This window comes from Chrysochloris asiatica, unplaced genomic scaffold, assembly GCF_000296735.1.
Source record: "Chrysochloris asiatica unplaced genomic scaffold, ChrAsi1.0 scaffold00128, whole genome shotgun sequence".
Classification (NCBI taxonomy): Eukaryota; Metazoa; Chordata; class Mammalia; order Afrosoricida; family Chrysochloridae; genus Chrysochloris; species Chrysochloris asiatica.
The window spans coordinates 6675658-6695305 of NW_006408646.1; the positions used below are offsets into that span (position 1 = coordinate 6675658).

General features: G+C 39.9%; 1 protein-coding gene across 1 annotated transcript in view; it reads left to right on the plus strand.

The window, feature by feature from the left end:
* The window catches only part of MTMR3 (myotubularin related protein 3), a 75065-nt gene that overhangs the window by 33184 nt on the left and 22233 nt on the right, over positions 1-19648 (plus strand). The window contains exons 7-8 of the mRNA XM_006869304.1: positions 10808-10904; positions 13510-13623. Coding sequence (XP_006869366.1) covers positions 10808-10904; positions 13510-13623 — 211 coding nt within the window. The remainder of the gene's footprint in view (positions 1-10807; positions 10905-13509; positions 13624-19648) is intronic.

Sequence of the window (19648 nt, forward strand, 5' to 3'; positions counted from 1 at the left end):
TTGCTACGCCTGAGCTCTTCACTGCCTTCACTGTGCCAATCCATCTCACTGGGGGTCTTCCTCTTTTTTTCTGACCCTCCACTTTACCAAACTTGATAACCCTTCTCCAGTGACTGGTCCTTCCTGATAATATGCCCGAAGCATGAGACATGAAGTTTGGCCATCCTGGCCTCCAAGGAGCACTCTGATTACACTTCTTCCAACACAGATCTATTTGTTCTTTTGCCAGTCCATGGTACTTTCAATATTCTCCTCCAACACCATAACTCAAATGCATCAATTCTTCTACAGTTTTCATTATTCACTGCCCAACTTTCACATGCATATGAGGTTATTGAAAATACCATAGCATGGGGTCAGGCGTACCTTAGTCCTCAAACTGACATCTGTGCTCTTAAACACTTTCAAGAGGTCTTGTGCAGCAGATTTGCCTAATGCAATATGTCATTTAATTTCTTGACTGTTGCTTCCATGGGTGTTGATGATTGATCCAAGCAAAACAAAGTCTTTGACAACTTCAATCATTTTTCCATTTATATGAATATTGTTTATTGGTCCAGTGATAGACACATATGATGTTTATTGATCCAGCATAGGTAGACATACATAGAAATATCCTCTGTCAAACCTATATATGAAGGGGCTTCAAACAGTTCATAGAAAAATTGAATTAAAAGATAACAGAGTCTTTCCATGAACTTTTGAAGCCCCTAATATTTGTGGGTATAGTCCCATTCTTCTCACATCTGTTCAGATCACATGTCCGTGTATCTACTCTTGATTATTGTTACTGCAGAATTTTCTGTGAGAGTAAGTCAAACACCATCTCTGTGATCAGTAGATGGCTGCATACAAGTTCTCTAATTGTAATACATTGCCTTAGTTTTGTTGTTTGTTACGTGCTATTGAGTTGATTGTGATTTGTAGTGACCTTGTATAGAAAAGTGGAATTTTTCTCAGGATTTCTGAGGAGCAGCTGGTGGATTTGAACTGTCAATCTTATGGTTTGCAGTCCAGTGCTTATCCTACAGTGTCTCACCAGGATTCCATTGGTGGTGGTGGTGTGCTGTGGAGTTGGTTCTGATTCATAGTGACCCTGCATAGGGTTTCCAAAGCTGTAAATCTTTATGGGAGCAGAAAAGCCTCATTTTTCTCCTGTGGAATAGCTGGTATTTTCGAACTGCTGACCTTGAGGTTAGCAGCACAACTCATAACCACTATGCTACCAGAACTCCTTAGGAGTCCATTTATTGTGTTGTTGTGAAGTGCCTACGAGTTGGTTCCAACCCATAGCAGCTCTATATAGGATTTCCAAGGTGAGCTTGAACCGCCAACCGGCACATTAACTCACAGCGCCACACCAGGACTCTGACTTTAACAACAACAACAAAAAGATTTAAAAAAGCGTCACATGAAAATCTTCTAGCTCAAGTAACTGATCTTTAAAAGGCTGAAGGAATTCTATTTCATGCAATAAAATGGTAAGTGGGGATGAGTCTTGGACTTGCCCATATGATCTAGATAGAGGATAAGGTCTAATCAAAACTGTTTACTAAAAACATATGCTGGGCCAGTTGAATTTAAGGCAGAGAGGTCAGCTCAGGTGGTGTTTTGGGATTACAAAAGGGGTAATCTTGATAGGTTTTCTTAAAGGCAACAGGATGATCACAGGTGTTTATTAAGAAGGAATTTTAAGAAAATTGAAAACGGCATTAGTGAGAAAATGAAAAGGAAAGTTGTGCCAAGGAATTCTTTTATCCATTGACAATGCACCTGCTCAATCCTCCAAGGTGCAATGACTGTCTTACAAGAATTTGTTGGGAAACCTTACCTCATCCACCCTTACATCCCTGATCTTGCCCTTTTAGAGTTATTTATTCTTTTAAAACTTTTTATTTTGAATTGAGTGAAGGTTTACAGACAAGATAATTGGTTTTACATTAAAAAATCGTATACTTGTTTCATCTCAATGATTGTACTCCCTTCCTTGCAAAAATAGTTGCCCTGCTTCCTCCTTGTGGTTACCCATGTACAAATAATCCTTCAATAGCATTAGTTCTTTTTTGCAGTCAAAACCTTCTCTTCAAAGAAGGGCTGGTTGGTCCGAAGTATGGTGAGACCTGGGGGCTCTTGAGCCCATGGACAAGGACATAACCACAGAGGACTAGAGCAGAGAATGAAGCATCCAGCTGATAATGACGTGAGGGGAGATGCACAAGAATGTCCAAACTTGCAGATAGTACCCATTTGACCTAGCTTCAATGGCTTAATAATCAGAACTTGACTAAAAGAAGATTAAAAAAAAATATATATATATATATAGATAGATAGATAGATAGATAGATAGATAGATAGATAAAGGAAATGAGTGTAAATTGCTACAATTTGATAAACTTGACCTATACTTACAGATGTAGTAGCTCAAAATACCAACTGAGAGGGAGTCTTCACATCAAGTATCAATGCTATCCCCTCTGTATACAGAGTACATAGGGAGGGGAGACTTAGAAACTGGCTATCTAAAATGAGGGAGCGATAAAAGTACCAAGTGACTGGCTTACAAGGTTTCAAGAGGGAGTTTAGTTTAAGAGTGTGTGGGGGAAGGTAGAGTCCCCACTGAATAGTTTTCATCTTGTCTAGACAGGTCTGGTTGATGGGGATAAAACTCTCATGATTCAGTAGTGAGTAATTGTTATTGTGACTACTTGAGACTGTCACAACTGTAAAGGGAGAAGTTTTGTAACAGAAAGGGGGAGTAATTAATCTTACAGTTCAGAAACCGAGGACCCTAGGACCATCAAGGGAGAAGAGCATTAGCAGAATGTGGGACCTTATCCAGAGAAGCAGCAACACCAGAGCTGCAGGCAGAGATAAGGACATGGAGAGAGGGAGCAGCTGAGGACTCTGGACTCCTGGAAAGAGAGGGACTGTGTACTGGTGACCAAAAGGCAGGCTTGCAGAATGTGCCCTATATATATATTACTGAGTGTTTCTGTGTTACACCCCCCCCCCCAACCCAAACAACAAAAATCCCCAGAGGGAATGGAAGCAAATACTGTTGAATGATCATGCAAGAAGGGAGATTTTAATCATTACAGTGAAATGGTGTGAAGCCGATGTTCTCCCATGTAGACTATCACCTAGTTCACAATAAAAACTTAAATAAATACAATAAAAAAATTTTTTTAAAACCTTCCCTTCATCCCCCCTTTTTTTGAAGGTGCCAAAGTTTTTATTGATGACATTCTGCAAGTGTTTTGTTCTTAGAAACCTTATTGGTACATGTCCAACATCAAAATTTTTCATGTAATGGGAGAATTCCATATTGTCATGAACTATACCTTTTCCTGTGCTACCAAAAGTTTCAATGGCATACACTTCTTCCTCCATTCTTGTTACCTCTCCTCCTTTCACAATGGGCCCTCTGTTCTATATGGCCCAATTGAATGTCCATGTAGATTACAGATTGTTTTCACTTGATATGTCTTCTCATCTATTTCAACTTCATAGGCCTCCATCCCTTAAAAAAAAAACCCACAAAAACTTATTGTGAGATTAAATGACGTTAACCCGACAGAATCATCAGCTTTACTTTCAACTAATCATATGCTGTTTCATCTCAATGATTACACTCCCCTCCCTGTAACAATAGTTATCCTGCTTCCACCTTGTGGCTTCCCTTTTATATCTTATTTTTCATAAATGAACAAAGCAAAAAAATATATTCCATTTAAATGTCCTAAGGGCACATTTTACAAGCCAGTCTCCTTCCCAGCAGGCTTGCAGTCTTTCTCAGTCCATGGGCCTAGAGTCCTCAGCTACTCTTTCTCTCTATGCCATTGCCTCTGCCACTTTCTGCTGTGGCCGCTTTTCTGGGTTGGATCTCACTCTCCACTGATGCTCTTCCGGGGTCTTCTGTTCCTGAAATGAAAGATTAACTACTCCCCCCTTTAGCTACACATCTTCTACACTTAACAATTGTGACTATCTTGATTAATCTTGTTAACAATTAACTAACAGTTGAATCACAAAATCCTATCACTATCATCCTTCATCTCCTTTCACCAGATCCATTTGGAAAAGATGAAAACTGTTCATTGGGGATTCTACTTTTTTTTAACCCTTATTCTGAAACTAAGCACACTCATGAAAGTTTACAATCAAGCCACTTCATGCCTTTATAGCCTCCTATTTTTAATAGCCAGTGTCTAAGTTGTCCATCCCTATCAACCGTGTGCACTGAGGAAGTACACTTGATCTCTGATGTCAAGAATCCTTCCATTTGTTTTGAAATACTGAGAAACTGCATCCAATTTGTACTTGTTCACAGTATCAAACTTCTTTCTGTTCATCTGGTCAAATTCTGGTTAGTTAGCCTTCCAAACTAGGTCAGATGGGTACTAGCTGCAAGTTTGGGAGTTCTTGTATGCCTTCCCACACTTCAGACCAGCTGGCATCATCACTCTCAGCTCTAGCCCCCAGTGGCTAGGTCAGTGTCTGTGGGCTCAGAAGTTCACACATCTCCCAAATCTTCAGACCAGCCAGCCCTTCCGTTTCTCTTTCTCTCTCATCTTAAGGTCAACAGGTGTCTCAACAGAACATGGTCATTGATGCATTTCCCCCACTTCCAGTCCCAAGTAGACGAGGGTAGTCGCCAGGGAGCATATTAGACTGCTCATGGGTTCCCTTTGAGTTTGTCTTGGAAGAGTGTTTATCCTGATGGAGTGAGTTTTTTTGCCTGGATGCCTCCAAAGCAAACAGATTGCTTGAATATTCATTCTAACAGTATACTTTTATTTTATGCTGGTCTTTCTTTCAAAAAGGATCTGTTGTTCTTATAGCCGGTTCAGGTTGGTTTGCATGTCTTTTCAAGTGGGAATGCTCCACCTTAGAAGGTTCTGGGTGGGGCTGAGGAGTCTACCTAAGCCCCCATACTCCACAAAGGCTTAACAAGAAGCCTGTTTTGTGGCAAACTCTAATTCCCCTTTTAGTTAATCCAATCAGTTAGAGTCTGATCAGAAGACAGGCTTAAAAGCTTTCTGTAATCATAATTCACAGTATTCATTTCAATCACACTTAAATGTTTTTTTTTTTTTTTTTTCAGTAGTAGGCAGGGGAAACCAATATCCACAAGACATTTAGGCACCTAAATATTTCCCCTCCTCCTTTACCCATTCAGACTATGTCTTGATCCTGTATCACAGAGCATTATTGTTACAAAGTTGTGACTACATCACTACTTACCTCTATCCCATTTAGCCCATGTATACCTCCCTGTCTTCCCCTATATTTCTTGTTCATCCATCCCCCCACCCCGCTTGTATACTGCCCTCCTGGTCACTTGAGCTATCATCATCAGTCTATCCCCCTAACCTGTGAGTTACTCTCCCCTCCCCGGCACCCCTGGTTACCATCAAATAATTTTTCTTTTAGTATGGAAATCTTTTCTTAAGCTTTTACAATAATGGTCTCATGTAATCTTTGTCCTTTGGTGTTTGACTAATTTTACTCAGCATAATGTCTTCACGGTTCATCATGTTATGAGATGTTTTGCAACCTCATCCTTATTATTCAAGATTGTATAGTATTCCATTGTGTGTATGTGCCAAAATTTGTTTATCCATCTTCCATTGATGGGCACTTAAGGTGTCACCATCTTTTTGCTATTGTTAATAGTGCTGCGATAAACTTTGATGTGCATAAATCTAGTCGTGTTCTGGCTCATATTTCTTATAGATACCAAGCAGAGGAATTTCTGGATCGTAAAGTATTTCTATTTCCAACTTTTTGAGGAAGTGCCATACCATTTTCTATAGTGGTTAAACCATATTACAGTCCCACCAGCAATGTAGGAGGGTCCTGGTCTCTACACACTCTTGCCGGCAGTTATCATCCTCTGGTTTTGAACTTCACTATTGTTACTGGTGTGAGATAATATCCCATTGTTTTGATTTGCATCTCTCCAGTGGCTAATAATTGTGAACATTTCTTCACATGTTTGTTGGCTGTCTGAATGTCTTCCTTGGTGAAGTGTTTGTTCATGTCCTGTGTCCATTTTCAAATTCGGTTATTTGTCTATTTCTCATAGGTGTGTAGTTTCTATAAATTTTAGAGCTTAGTCCCTTGTCTGATAATGTCGTTGCAAAAAAATTTTCTGTCTGTGGGCTCCCTTTTTATTCTTTTGATAAAATCTTTGAGCACACGAGTTTCTAGTTTTTAGTATGTCCCAATCATTTATTTTGTCTTCTTTTTATGGTTTTTTGCAGCGTTTGATTTGTCCCTATTTTTTCACTGATGATCTCTATAGTTCTCAGATTTACATTTAGGTCTTTAATCCATGTTGAGTTAGTTTTTGAATCTTGTTTCATTCTTTTGCAAATGGATTTTCCAGTTTTGCCAGACCATTTGTTCAAGAGAGTGATCTTTCCCCATTTAATAATGTATTTTGGCCCTTTGCCTTCAGACATATTTTTGTTTCTAAAATGCAAAGAATATTTAAAAGGAACCTGATTTGAGTTCCCCAAGGATGCCAAAACTGCCATTTTTTTGTTCTGTGAATCGAGTGAAGAATTTCGGGGGGAAGGATTAGAGAGATGGAAACATTGTCTTCAGAAGTTTGTGTATTTAGATAGAAGATACGTCATATTGTGAATTATGTGCTAGTTTACATGGGAGAACATTAGCTTTACATTCATCCTATCGTATATTGTTTCACTGCCATGGTTAACAATCCCCTCCATGCATCATCAACCAACCAAAGGTTACCCCTTAAGCCTGCCCCTCCCTCGGTTGTCAGTACACAGCCCCTCTCTCTTTCTGGGTCTAGAGTCCCCAGCCGCTCCATCTGTCCACATCATTGTCTCTGCCTCCATCTCTGGTGTCACTGTTCTCTGGGTAGGGTCCTGCACTCTGCTCTTCTCCCTTGATGGTCCCAGGGACTTCCACTCCTGGACTGCAAAATCATCCACTCCCCTCCTTTTCTAGCAGTACTTTTTGACATAATGTTATATATAATAAATAGTATTTACCTCTTTTGCCTTGAACTCTATTACTCCTCCAAGTGTCTTCTATTGCCTTCCTCTTTTACCTAGCATTGTTGATGGTCAATAGTCCTTGCAGTTTGTAGACAGGCAGGTGGTACCCCAATTCAAACAGTTTTTTTCCTATTAGAAAGCCTGCTACATTGCTTTTAAAACTTCCCCCAGATGGGACAGATTCAATGGATTATTTCTTCCTGCATTTCTGCACCTCATCTTTTTATAGCTCTGTTTCAGGAAACATATAATACCTAGCTTAGATTCAAGAAAAACAGTTTAAATGGGAAGTGTTGTTGTTATGTGCCATGGAGTTGGTCCTGACTCATAACAACCCTGTACAGTGTTTCTGAGGCTGTAAATCTTTACTTTCTCCCGTGGAACAGCTGGTTATGTCAAACTGCTGACTGTGAGATTAGCAGTCTGATTTGTAACCACTATGCTACACTGAATTGTCCTTCATTCACCTAACTGTTGTTCCCTATTCTGAAGCTCCTCTCACTGAGAAAGCAAACCTGTATCCTTTGATCACCAAGCTTTTGTTAGCATGCTTTCTCCCAGATGCCACCAACATCTGTTTTGCAGCCTATCACATATCTTAGAGGTGCTGTTTAACTTTTAAAAAAATTATTTGTGATCATTGCAATGAAACAAAATATGATAGAATGAATGTAAAGATAATGTTCACCCATGTAAACTAACACATAATTCACAATAAAAACTCAAAAAATAATTAATTGTTCTAAGACTATGTGTGTTTTCAAGGAAGAAAATTATTTCAGATATACTGGCATTTAAGTGTTGTGTATGTTAGGCCTTGGTGAGGCATAAAAGGATAAGCACTGGATGTTAACTGCAAGGTTGCTGGTTCAAATCCACTATCTGCTCCTCGGAAACCTTATACAGGGTTGCTGAGTTGGAACTGACTTGGTGACACTTATTGATGACTACAATATGTTAAGTTCATTTCTGTCTTTACTGATGTCTATTTTTTAAGTTTTTATTGTGAATTGAATGGTAATTTAGTTGGGAGAACACTGACTTTACACCATCATTTCATTGCAGTGATTACAATCTCTTCCGTGCATTCAACAGTATTTGCTTCTAGCTGTTGATGAGCTTTTAAGATCCCAGATACTACTTTATCAAACTGGGATATAAAACATTATATATAGGTCTCTTTTGATCAATGCTTTTTTAAAAAAAGTTATCAGTTTTACATTCAACAAATCATATACTTTATTTCATTACAATGATTATAATCCCCTCCATGTACCATCAGTTATCAGTATTTCTCTCTATTCATTTTAGCTCCTTTTTTTTTTTGAAAAAACAAAACACTCAGGCATATATAATAATTTACACCACCAAAGGGCACATTCTGCAAGCTGCTTCCTGGCCGCCAGCTCTCAGTCCCTCTCTTTCCATGAATCTAGAGTCCTCACATGCTTCCTTTCTCCATGTCCCCATCTCTGCCTCCAACTCTGGTGTCTCTATTCTGGATATGGTCCCGCATTCTGCTTGTGCTCTTCTCCCTTGATGGTCTTAGAGTCCTCTCTTTCTGGACTGTAAGGTTAACCACTTCCCTATTTTTGTTACAAAACTTTTACCTTTACAATTGTGACAGTCGCAATTAGTCATGATAACAATTATTCACTATTGAATCTTACGAATCTTACCCCCATCTCTTTTTACCAGACCTGTCTAGACAAGATGAAAACTATTTCAGTGGGGACTCTACCTTCCCCCGCACACTCTTAAACTAAACTTCCTTTTAAAACTTTGTAAGCCAGTCACTTTGTACCTTTATCACTCCCTCATTTTAGGTAGCCAATGTCTAAGTTGCCCGTCCTATCTAACCTGTATACAGAGGGGATAGTATTGATACTCTATGTGAAGACTCCTTCCCTCTCATCATTTGGTATTTAGAGTCACTACCTTCATGAGTACAGGTCAAGTTCATCAAGTTGTAGCAATTTATACTCATTTCCTTAATCAAAAAAAAAAATTTTTTTTTTTTTAATCTTCCTGTAGTCAAGTTCTGATTACCAAAGCCATTGAGGCTAAATCATTTGGGTACTATCCGCAAGTTTGGGTGTCCTTGTGCATCTCCCCTCACTTCATATCAGCTTGGATGCTTCACTCTCAGCTCTAGCCCTCTGTGGCTGTGTCATTGTCTGTGGGCCCAGGTGTCCCCAGGTCTCACCACACTTTGGACCAACCAGCTATTCCTCTTTTCTCTCTCATCTCCAGATCAATGGGAGTCTATGGAACATGGTTGATCTCAGCTCATTTCTTCATTGCTGCCTTTCCCCCTCTTGCACTCATAAGTAGACCAATGCGGTCTCCAGCAAGCTTACACATGCCTGCTCATATGTTCCCTATGAGATTCAGTCTTAGAAGGGTTTACTGCTGTCTTACTGACAAGAAAGCTGAACTAATTAGGCAAATGCAGCCAGATTATCCTTGCTTGGTTCACAGAGATCAGTCTGGAGGAATCTTCTCACTAACATAGTCTCAGGAGCTGAGGAACCCAAATCAGTAGGTTTGATGACAGGCTGTTGATGCATGGGGCTATGGCAATTGGTGAATCAGATCAGGTGATGGCCAAAAGCCCTACAAACTGGAGGTTGGCAGATATAATGAGCCAGATGCAAGATCCAGGGCAGGAGAACACGCTTATTTGAAACATCTTATAAATTGTAGTCAGGCTATGCCTTCAAGGAAAACTAAGGGTGGTGACTCAAGTCCCACCCTTTAGTAAGGTGGGAGCATCCTTAATCCTTAGTTCCACAGAAATCTTTACTCCTTGGTGGTGGTGTGGTGTCGATCCAGCTCCAACTCATCATGACCCTGTATGAGGTTTCTGAGAGTTAATCTTAATGGGAGCAGAAAGCCTCATCTTTTCTTCTGCAGAGCAGCTGGTAGATTTGAACTGTTGACTTTCTGGTTAGCAGCCCAACATGTAACCACTATGCTATCAGGGCTCCTTAATCTTTAATCCTTAGCCTTACCTAAACTCCTTAGCAACTCATTTAAAAAATGAGTCCATAAATAGAGAACTTTGGGTAGAAGGGCCACAATAAATAATTAACTCCCTGCAACTGGGTTTCCTGAGATTTCTGGGTACTGGCAGTTAGAGTTCTATGATCTCTTATCTTCAATTCTCAGATCCAAAAGGTTCTTTTGAAGAGTGAAAAGTTCTCATATTTTAGTGACTGGACCTGATCTGAGTTGGCATGAGGCTGTTTATTATCTTTCTTTACCCCGCGTGCTGTGAATTACATTTTGCTGAAGAAACGTTACTATTTGATGGAGTCCCTGTTGATAGCATTAATATAAAATTATAGTGTGTGCTCCATTTTACCTTCTGAAAATCTAAACTCTTTTGAGTTCTGAAAACCGACAGAAGGGTTTCATAGTCTGATCGGGGAAGTAGAATAGGCAGTGTTATGGCAAGGGTTTGAGGGAAACACAGACCCCCAAATAATTGCTTCTCTGTCTGTTTTGTGCGCTGTAACGATATCAGCGATGCTGCTCTCAGAGTTGATAGTGGCTATGAGATAACAGAAATTTTGATAAAAATTATTTTCTTCATCTTTATAGTCTTAACCTGCCAGGGATTTTTTTTTTTTTTTTAAGTGAGATATATGCTATTTTGTTATCTATACAATATCTACCTTTAAAAAAGTAACGGAGCAGGGAAACTATTCAGCCTGTTTTGCAGATTAGTATTCATTTCTTTCTTTCTGCCTTCTGTCTCTGGCCCCTAGGGGAGCATGTAACGGCAAGGTTTAAAAATGAAGTGGAGCGGATGGGTTTTGATATGAATAACGCCTGGAGGATTTCCAACATCAATGAGAAGTACAAGTGAGTTGTCTAGGCCCCTGTGGAGTATGGTTCACAGCCAATGCCTTTGCAGAAACACCAACTCTCATGTGTAGAACATTTGAACTAAGATGTTTTCTATTAGAGTTTTATTTATTGAGTCTTAAATGCATACTCTTCCCAGTATATCATGAACCTTTTGTTTCCATTGTTCTGACTGGTGTGGAAAGTAATTTTTATTTGACAGGATCCTGGGAATCTGACCTCCCCTCCCCCTTCCTGCTCAGTTCTTCCTGACCCATGTATGTCTAGGTATACTGTGTTTACAGACAGGCAGTTTATAGTCTCATCTCCATTTGAAGTAGGATTAGTGATTTAAATAGAGAGGAAGCATTTAGGACCTAGTTTTTATGATTATAATTTTACCTGGTATATGGTGGTTATGTGCCGTGGGGTCGATTCCGACTCATAGCGAACCCTTTACAGGGTTTCCAAGGTTGTAAATTTTTATGGGAGCAGAAAGCCTCATCTTTCTTCTACAGAACAGCTGGTAGTTTCGAACTGCTGTCCCTGAGGTTAGTAGCCCGATTTGTAACCACTATGCTACCAGAGCCCCTTATAATTTTACTTAGAGCCTATGTAATAGGCATAAGTGTTGCTCTGTTCTGTAATGTCTTTGATCTAAAACTGAGTTGACAGTTATGACCATTTAATCATTAAGTATAATTTAATCCTTATTACCTAGTAAACATTACCTGTTTTCTTTAAAAACAAACAAGAACAACAAAATGCCAAAAATATACTTGGGTGGAGGGAGGCAGTTAAACTAAAGAGATTTGGGTGATCCAAGTTTCTGTAAAACAAAAAAAGTTGTCCAGGAGATTAAATTGATGTTTCCTTCTCCTGAAACCTCCTTTCAGATTTATAGGCATGAATCATTCTATTGTCTTGAGTTGCCTAAGATTATAGTAGCCCTTTTCCTGGTCTGTCTGTGGCCATCAGAGCATTTCATTTCTTATTGGAAAAAACTACAGCTAATAACCGGACATAGCCCTTAACATGACCTTTGGCCCAGGAGCTTAGTGCACGGGTGTTCTTAGGAGCTTGGAGATACAGACTAGGCATATCTTTGCTTTTCTCAGTGTATAGTCAAAACTGAGACAGGGATGTGGAACAGACTGGAGGCGGGATGTCTGAGATCCTGAGGCTGCCACAGCCTTTGCTGCTCTGCAACTCACCTTTCTTACACCAGATACTATGAACATAAATGATCAGAAAATCATGTGGAGGCAAAAGAACAAAAACGTATTAAGCCAAGTTTGCAGGGGAAATTTTTTAGTTCAAAAGCCATTGTTTCTCAAAATCCATAATTCATCTGGATTTAAAAAAATTAACTTCTTGTCTTGAAGTCTATTAGTTCTGCCTCAGATGTTCAGGATATTGACAAATAAAGAAGGAAAAATGAGACAAATTCATTGTCCGTTAAAAATAAGATAAAAGGCATGAGATTTAATGGTTATGGTTAGAGTATTAACCATGATCTTTGAGTCCCCGGTTATATTGAGGAGTTTGTGGTTAGTATTGGGAAGTTGGAAAGTTACTCTTGGTCACAGCTCTTCTCCTGGTTCAGTGACTTTTAATTCGTGATACTTAAAATCTTCTGGAAATTGAGAACAGGAGGCACATAGTCTATTGTTAAGAATGACTGAAAAACAAAAAAACACAACTCCTAATCCAGTTTGGGGTTTTTTGCCTCTTTATAATGCATAGCTAAGCAGGCTAAGGCAGGGTAGTATTGGTATTATATGTTTTAGGATGAGGCCTAATGGCTTTATTGCCTTCACTATTGAAATGGATTAGGTCCTCTGTCGGAAGACAATGTTGGTAAAAAACCCATTTCCAGGGCACCATCTTGCCTAGCACACAGCCAACCAACATCTTCCCTAATTAAGAGTGCTTTTTTTTTTTACCCCCCTGAGTATAGTCTGAAGTGTGTTTTATAAAAATTGTGGTTAACAGATTGTTCACATTAATTACTAACTTGGTTCAATGGGACTGTGATTGTGTGTGCAGATGGGTTGGCCTGTAATGTTGTTTCTACATACTGTGGTTTCACCTCGTACTATAAATAGGGCACTCTGTTTGGTTCATAGTCTAAAAATTTGGAATTGTGGGTTCTTGCCTTTTGTCTTATGTTTCCCATTGACCTGTACAGATTCTCACAGCACAGAGTTAAAATGAAGAATAGAGACTCCCAACTCCCTGTTTTTCATTGAGTGTTAAGATTGCCAGATCCCTAAAAGACAGCATCAAGTGGAACACCCAAGATAGTATCACTTGATATATGAGGAGGCTTCACAAAGTTCATGTGGAAAGGGAATTAAAAGATAATGGGATTTTTCCATGAACCTTTGGAAGCCTCCTTGTATATGTAAATAAAAACTTAAAGCAACCCATTCTACTGAAGAAGCCAAGACTGAGTTAAGGTTCCCCTTTGCCTTTTAACTTGCTCTGGGGTAGCTCAATCCACATTTTCATACTGACTCACCTAGTGTCTTTCCCCTTTTTCTTTTCTTCCTGCCCATTTCCCCTCACCTTTTCTTCCCCTCCTCTGCTCTCTACCTCTCCCCTTCATCTTTCCTCTTAGGTTATGTGGTAGCTATCCACAGGAGCTCATAGTGCCTGCCTGGATCACTGACAAAGAACTGGAAAGTGTAGCAAGCTTCAGGTCATGGAAACGCATCCCTGCTGTTGTTTACAGGTAAGTCAGTCTGAGTGCCTCTGCTATTGCTAACCTGGGAAGGGAGGGGAGTAGTGGGGAGGACTCAGAGTGCTTCCTTCTTTCAAAAGTTGCTTCTTCAGAAACACACAGTACTCACTACATCCAGAACACTGTCAGTTTTGGAGATGGAATGAAAAAGGTGAACAGAAGTTTACAGGATGGTAGATAAAGGTCACAAGATGAAGGTTCAAGTGTAAAAAGCAGCATTTGAAAGGCTGGAGCAGGCTCCTCCCTTGGAGGAACATGGGATTTTTATCCCAACTCTGTCTAGCTGTGACTTTGAACACATTGCTTCAGGTTGCCCAGTTGTCATTAGAAATGAACACTTAATCATGTGGAATGGCTCTGAAAATTGTTCTGATTAGTTAGCCCTTTTTGATCTCATGTGGTGGTGTTGAGAGTGCCAGGATGTTGGCGTCTCAAGTTTAGGTAGCATTTATCAGAGACAGTTTCTTCAGGAGGAACTGAGTTTGACCTTGACCTTAATGGAACGATGGAACAACAATTAAGAGTGATTGAGGGAGATGGCATATACAAAGGCAGAGTGGCAAGAGCAGGTGAATCCTTTGGTAGGAAAAGCTTGCCTGTGTGCTTGCTGAATGTTGGTTCTCTGATCTGGGGAAATAGAATGTCTCTTGTTGTTAGGTGCCCCTGAGTTGGGTCTGACTTATTATGACCCTGTGCACAACAGAACAAAACACTGTCTGGTATTACACCATCCTCACAACTGTTACGCTTGAGCCCATTGCTTCTGCACTGTGCCAATCCATTTTTTGGGGGGAGGTCTTCCTCTTTTTCACGGACTCTCCACTTTACTAAACACGATGTCCTTTTCCAGGGACTGATCCGTCCTGATAACATGTCTGAAGTCTCACATCCTGGCTTCCAAGGAACATTCTAATTGTACTTCTTCCGACACAGATTTGTTTATTTTTCTAGAAGTTCATGGTTAAAATAAAAACATAATAATCTACTCTAACACCATAACTCAAACGTTACCAATTTTTCTAAGGTCTTATTCATTGTCAAACTTTCACATGCATATGAGGCTATTAAAGCAGCTTTGGTCAGGGACAGCTCAGTTAGTCCTCAAACTGCCATCTGTGCTCTTCAACACTGTAAAAGAAGTCTTGTGCAGCAGATTTGCCTCATGAAATACGTCATTTGATTACTTGACTACTGCTGCTTCCATGAGTTTTGACAGAGGATCTAAGCAAAATGAAGTGTTTGACAACTTCAGTATTTTCTCCATTAACTGTGTTATTGGTCCTGTGATGAGGCTTTTTGTGTTCTTTACATTAAGGTGAAACACATACTGAAGAATGTGTTTTTTTATTTTCATCAGTAGATAATTTAATTCCTCTGAGCTTTCAGCAAGCAAGGTTGTATCATCTGCATATCGCAAATTGTTAATGAATCTTTCTCTCCAATCTTGATGCACTGTTCCTCTTCATATAATCCAGCTTCATGGATTGCTGCTTAGTTTACAGACTGAGTAAGTATGGTAAAAGAATATAATCCTGGCACTCACCTTACCTGATTTTAAACCATTCAGTGTCCCTTTGTTCTGTTTGAATGACTGCCTCCTGGTCTGTGTACAGGTTCCTCATGAGCCCAATTAAGTCTTCCAGAGTACCCATTCTATGCAGTGTTGTTCATAGATTGTCATGATCCACACTGCTGAAAAGCTTATGTAGTCAGTAAAACACAGGTAAACATCTTCTGGTATTCTCTGCTTTTAAGCAAGATCTGTCTGACATCAGCAATGATAAACCTCTTTCCACATCCTCATTGAACCTGGCTTGAATCTGTCAATTCTCTGTACATGTACAGTAAAAATCAGCCATTTTTTAATTTAGCAAAATTTTAATTGCATGTTATATTGAGATATACTATCTTTTGATTTCTGCATTCCTTTGGGTCACCTCTCTTTGCAATGGGCACATGTCTAGAAAGGTAGAAATTGTCTATTCTTTTTGGAAAGCAGGGCCAGGCATTCATTTTTCTGTATAGGAGATATTCTTAAGGGAAATGTTTTTTTTCAGATAATTGTGTTGACCAGAGAAAGAGACTAGAGGCAAGGAGACCCATTGCTAGTCTAGATATGATGCCCTAAGGCCTTTATTATGTAGACTCAGACCCTCCAGTAAAGGAGACAAGAATGAACGAAATACGACACCAAGATACGAACTTTGGGAGATCAGGAAGAGATGGTTCAATTGACACTGATAAAAATGTTGTCGTAGAAATGTAGCTAGACTTGGCATTTCAGGATCCTTCTTATGTTCAATTAGAAAATGATGTGCTTACTGCCTTTCACTTTTGCTGTTAGAAGGGGCTTTGGTTTGAGAAGATTAGTTATGGTCAGTGAGAATGGGGAGTATAGAGTTTAGTCATCTGTGACTGTCTTTGTGATTGAAACTTTGAACATGTAAGAGCAGTTTTAAGAAGAGATGTCTAGAAAAGGATACTGGAGCTTGGTTGGACAGTAGATTTCAAAGCTAAGAGACAGGAAAGCCATGGGAGACAAAGTTTCTAGAAGGGGGTGTGGTGGCATGACTAGAGTACAAGTTTTGGATTCATAGACCTAAACTTAAGTCTTCTCTGACACTTTTTTTTTTTTTTTAGTATTATGATACTTTTTAAAAAGAAATTTATTTTGTTGAGAATATACACAGCAAAGCATACACCAATTCAAATGCTATTAGGGACACTGATTATATTCTTCAAGTTAAACAACTCTCACTTTCGTTTTCTAAGTAGTTTCTCTATCATTAACATAAATTCACTGCCTCTTTAGATTCCTATCCAATTTTTGAAATTGCTCAAATGTCAATTTGATCTTGTAAAGGAATCCTGGTGTGGCGCTATAGGGTCAGCACTTTACTGCTAATCCCAAGGTCAGCAATTCAAACCAGACTCTCCTTGGAAGCTATATAGTGAGTCACTGTGTATCAGAACCAACTTGACTAGTGCTTAAGAACATTTTTAACTATTTAGTCCTGGTGTGGCGCTATAGGACAATGCACTGGACCACAAGGTTGGTGGTTCAAACTCACCAGCTGCTCCTTGGAAACTCTATACAGGGTCACTATGAGTTGGAACCCATTGACGGCACTTAATAACAAGCCAAATTATTGTTTAGTTTTAAGACTTCAGGAGATATTTTTGATTTAAAGATTATCTCAGGGCAATAGCTTTAGGGTTCATCAAAACTTCTGGGCTCCAGGAAGTCTGTAGACCATGAAAATATGAAATTCTGTTTGTATTTTTTTCCTCTTTTGATCTGGATTATTCTGTAGAATTTTTTTTTTTTTTAATGTTTTAATGTGAATTATGTGATAGTTTACATGGGAGAACATTAGCTTTACATTCATCCTATCAGATATCGTTTCATTGCCATGGTTACAATCCCCTCCATACATCATCAACCAACCAAAGGGTATACCCTGCAAGCCTGTCCTTGCCCACCCCCCACCCCCGGTCATCAGCACACAGCTCCTCTCCTTCTCTGGGTCTAGAGTTCCCAGCTGTTCCCTCTCTCCACGTCATTGTCTCTGCCTCCATCTCTGGCTTTACTGCTTCTCTGGGTAGGGTCCTGCATTCCACTCTTCTCCCTTGATGGTCCCAGGGACCGCTGCTCCTGGACTGCAAAGTCAACCACTCCCCTCATTTTGCTACAAAATGTCTACGTTTACATTTCCAACCCTCAGTCAGTCCTGGTAGCAATTATCCACTATTGTGCCTCATGAGAGCCATCCCCATCTCCTTTCATCAGCCCCGCCCTGAGAGATTGAATGCTACTACATGGAGATTCTACCTTCCTCTGCGCTCTCTGGATCTAGGCTCCCTCTGGAAAGCTTGTACACCAGTCACTTCTTGCTTTTGTAGCCCCCTATTTTGGGTGGCCAATGTCCAAGTTGCCCATCCCTATCTACCCTGTGTATCGAGGGGCTGGGAATGATCCTTGCTGTTAAGATTTGTTCCTCCTTTTGAGCTACTGCATCCATAGGTGTAGGTCAAGTTCATCAAACTGTATTAGATGACTCTTTCTTTTCCTCTTCTTTCTTTTTCTAGTTGAATTCTGATCAGCCATTGAAGCCAGGTCAAGTGGGTATTATTTGCAAGTGTGAATGTTCTTGTGCATATGCCCTCACTTCTTATCAAATGGACGCTTCACTGTCCACTTTAGTACTCTGGGCCTAAGAGTCCCCAGGTCTTGCCACACTGCTGGCCGTCCAGGTCTCCACCCAGGTTCACAGGAGTCTATTGAATGTGGTAGGGCTTAGCTTGCTGCTTCATTGCTGTTTCTCCCTCACTTATCGGTGACCAATGTGGTCACCAGTCAGAGTGCATGTCTGCTCATGTATTCCCGTTGAGTCTTAGTCTTGGAAGGGAGTTTGCCCTGAGGGGACCCAACCACTTACCTTGATGTCTCCTGGGCAAGCAACTTGCTCGTTCTTACAGTAGTTAATCGGACTGCCATTATTGTTTTGTATTTTTCCTGCGGGTCTTTCTTTCAAGAAGTATCTTCTGTTCTTCTAGCTGCTCCAGGCTGGTCATTCTTCATATTCTGGAACTGTTTCAGATGGTATCTTCTTGTAATGTTTACGTTTTCCATTTCTTTTTCCCAATTTGCCAACTTTTTGGACTCTTTAAGTTTATGGCTTAATTAGATTATGCCAAGAGGCATGCCGTTGAAATATTGAGATTGTATGCAGACAAGGATTCACTTCCTTTTGGAATACCCACTGAGGTAACCAGTCTGTTCCTTTACTCCTCTGAAGGCAAGTTTTAATTGTCATCCAGAATAGAGATGGAAATTATTTGCCGCTGGCCTAAGTCGAACCCATAAAAATTTTAGCTTTAATTTTCATCACCTACCTAAAAAAGTAGGTCGCCAAATTTACTTGTCACTCAAGTAGTAAGGATGACAAAGGAATTAGAGAGTGCTGAAGATGGAGGGGATTTATGAGTCAGGAGGAAAGCAGCTGGCTTCTGCATTAGAGTCAACAGCTGTGTTAGATCAGCCCTGGCAGGAAGCACATGTGGGGCTTGCCAGTTTTGAGCATCAAGAGGAAGACTTCTCATGTTCAAAGTCAGAGACTTGAAGTGAATTCCACTTCTTGGCAGAGAAGTCTAAGAGTGCAGGTTGAAGAAAAACTTGTTTAGGAAGTAATAAAAATGGACAGGTCTTCTTCCTTCTTAAAGTCCATGTCAAAATCAGATAGGTAAACTGAACTTGGTTTGCTATTTCAGAACATGTTTCATGCATATCTGAGCTCCAAACTGTTGCTATATCATCTGAAAGTTTGATATGGGTTATGTTGAAGAATGTTTGAATTTGATCCTATTCCAATAACAGGGCACTCCATCACTCTATGTTGTGCTGGCCTCGGCAGCCAGAATGCCCCTGAATCTGATGTGATTTACTGAATTGAGTTGTCTATAAATGGTGGAATGATTCCTGAGGTTGCTAGCAGCAGTGAGTTGGCAACACCACATTCATTGATGAAGCTCCCAATTAGTGTTTTGTCCTATTGCGATGAGCAGGCGCTTAATTGGATTTCTCATTGGAGGCAGACACTGTTCTCACAGTGAGGTGGTGTGAAGGGCACCCATCTGCAATGCAATTCACAGCTCCCCGTCTGTGCATGGGGTGATTAGAATCTCCTAGTCATTTAGGGAGCTTACCTAACTAGCTGAGTTAGGGATAGTTAAAATATTACTGTTTCTATTATAAAATTGAAGCATTCAGTGTTTTAGTAAATGGACTCATCCAAATTTTTGTATTTTTTTCCTGGTTCTGTTTGTTAAGACGATAGAAATGAGTTGTTTTAAAAGAAATTTTCAGTTGTAGTTTCTTCGTTAGCTATCACCTATGCAGGATCCCTAGTGGCACAGTGGTTTAAAGCGCTTGACGGTGAATAGAAGTGGGCAGTTCAAAGCCACCAGACAATCTATGGGGAAAGATGTGAAAGTCTGCTCTCATAAAGATTTGGTG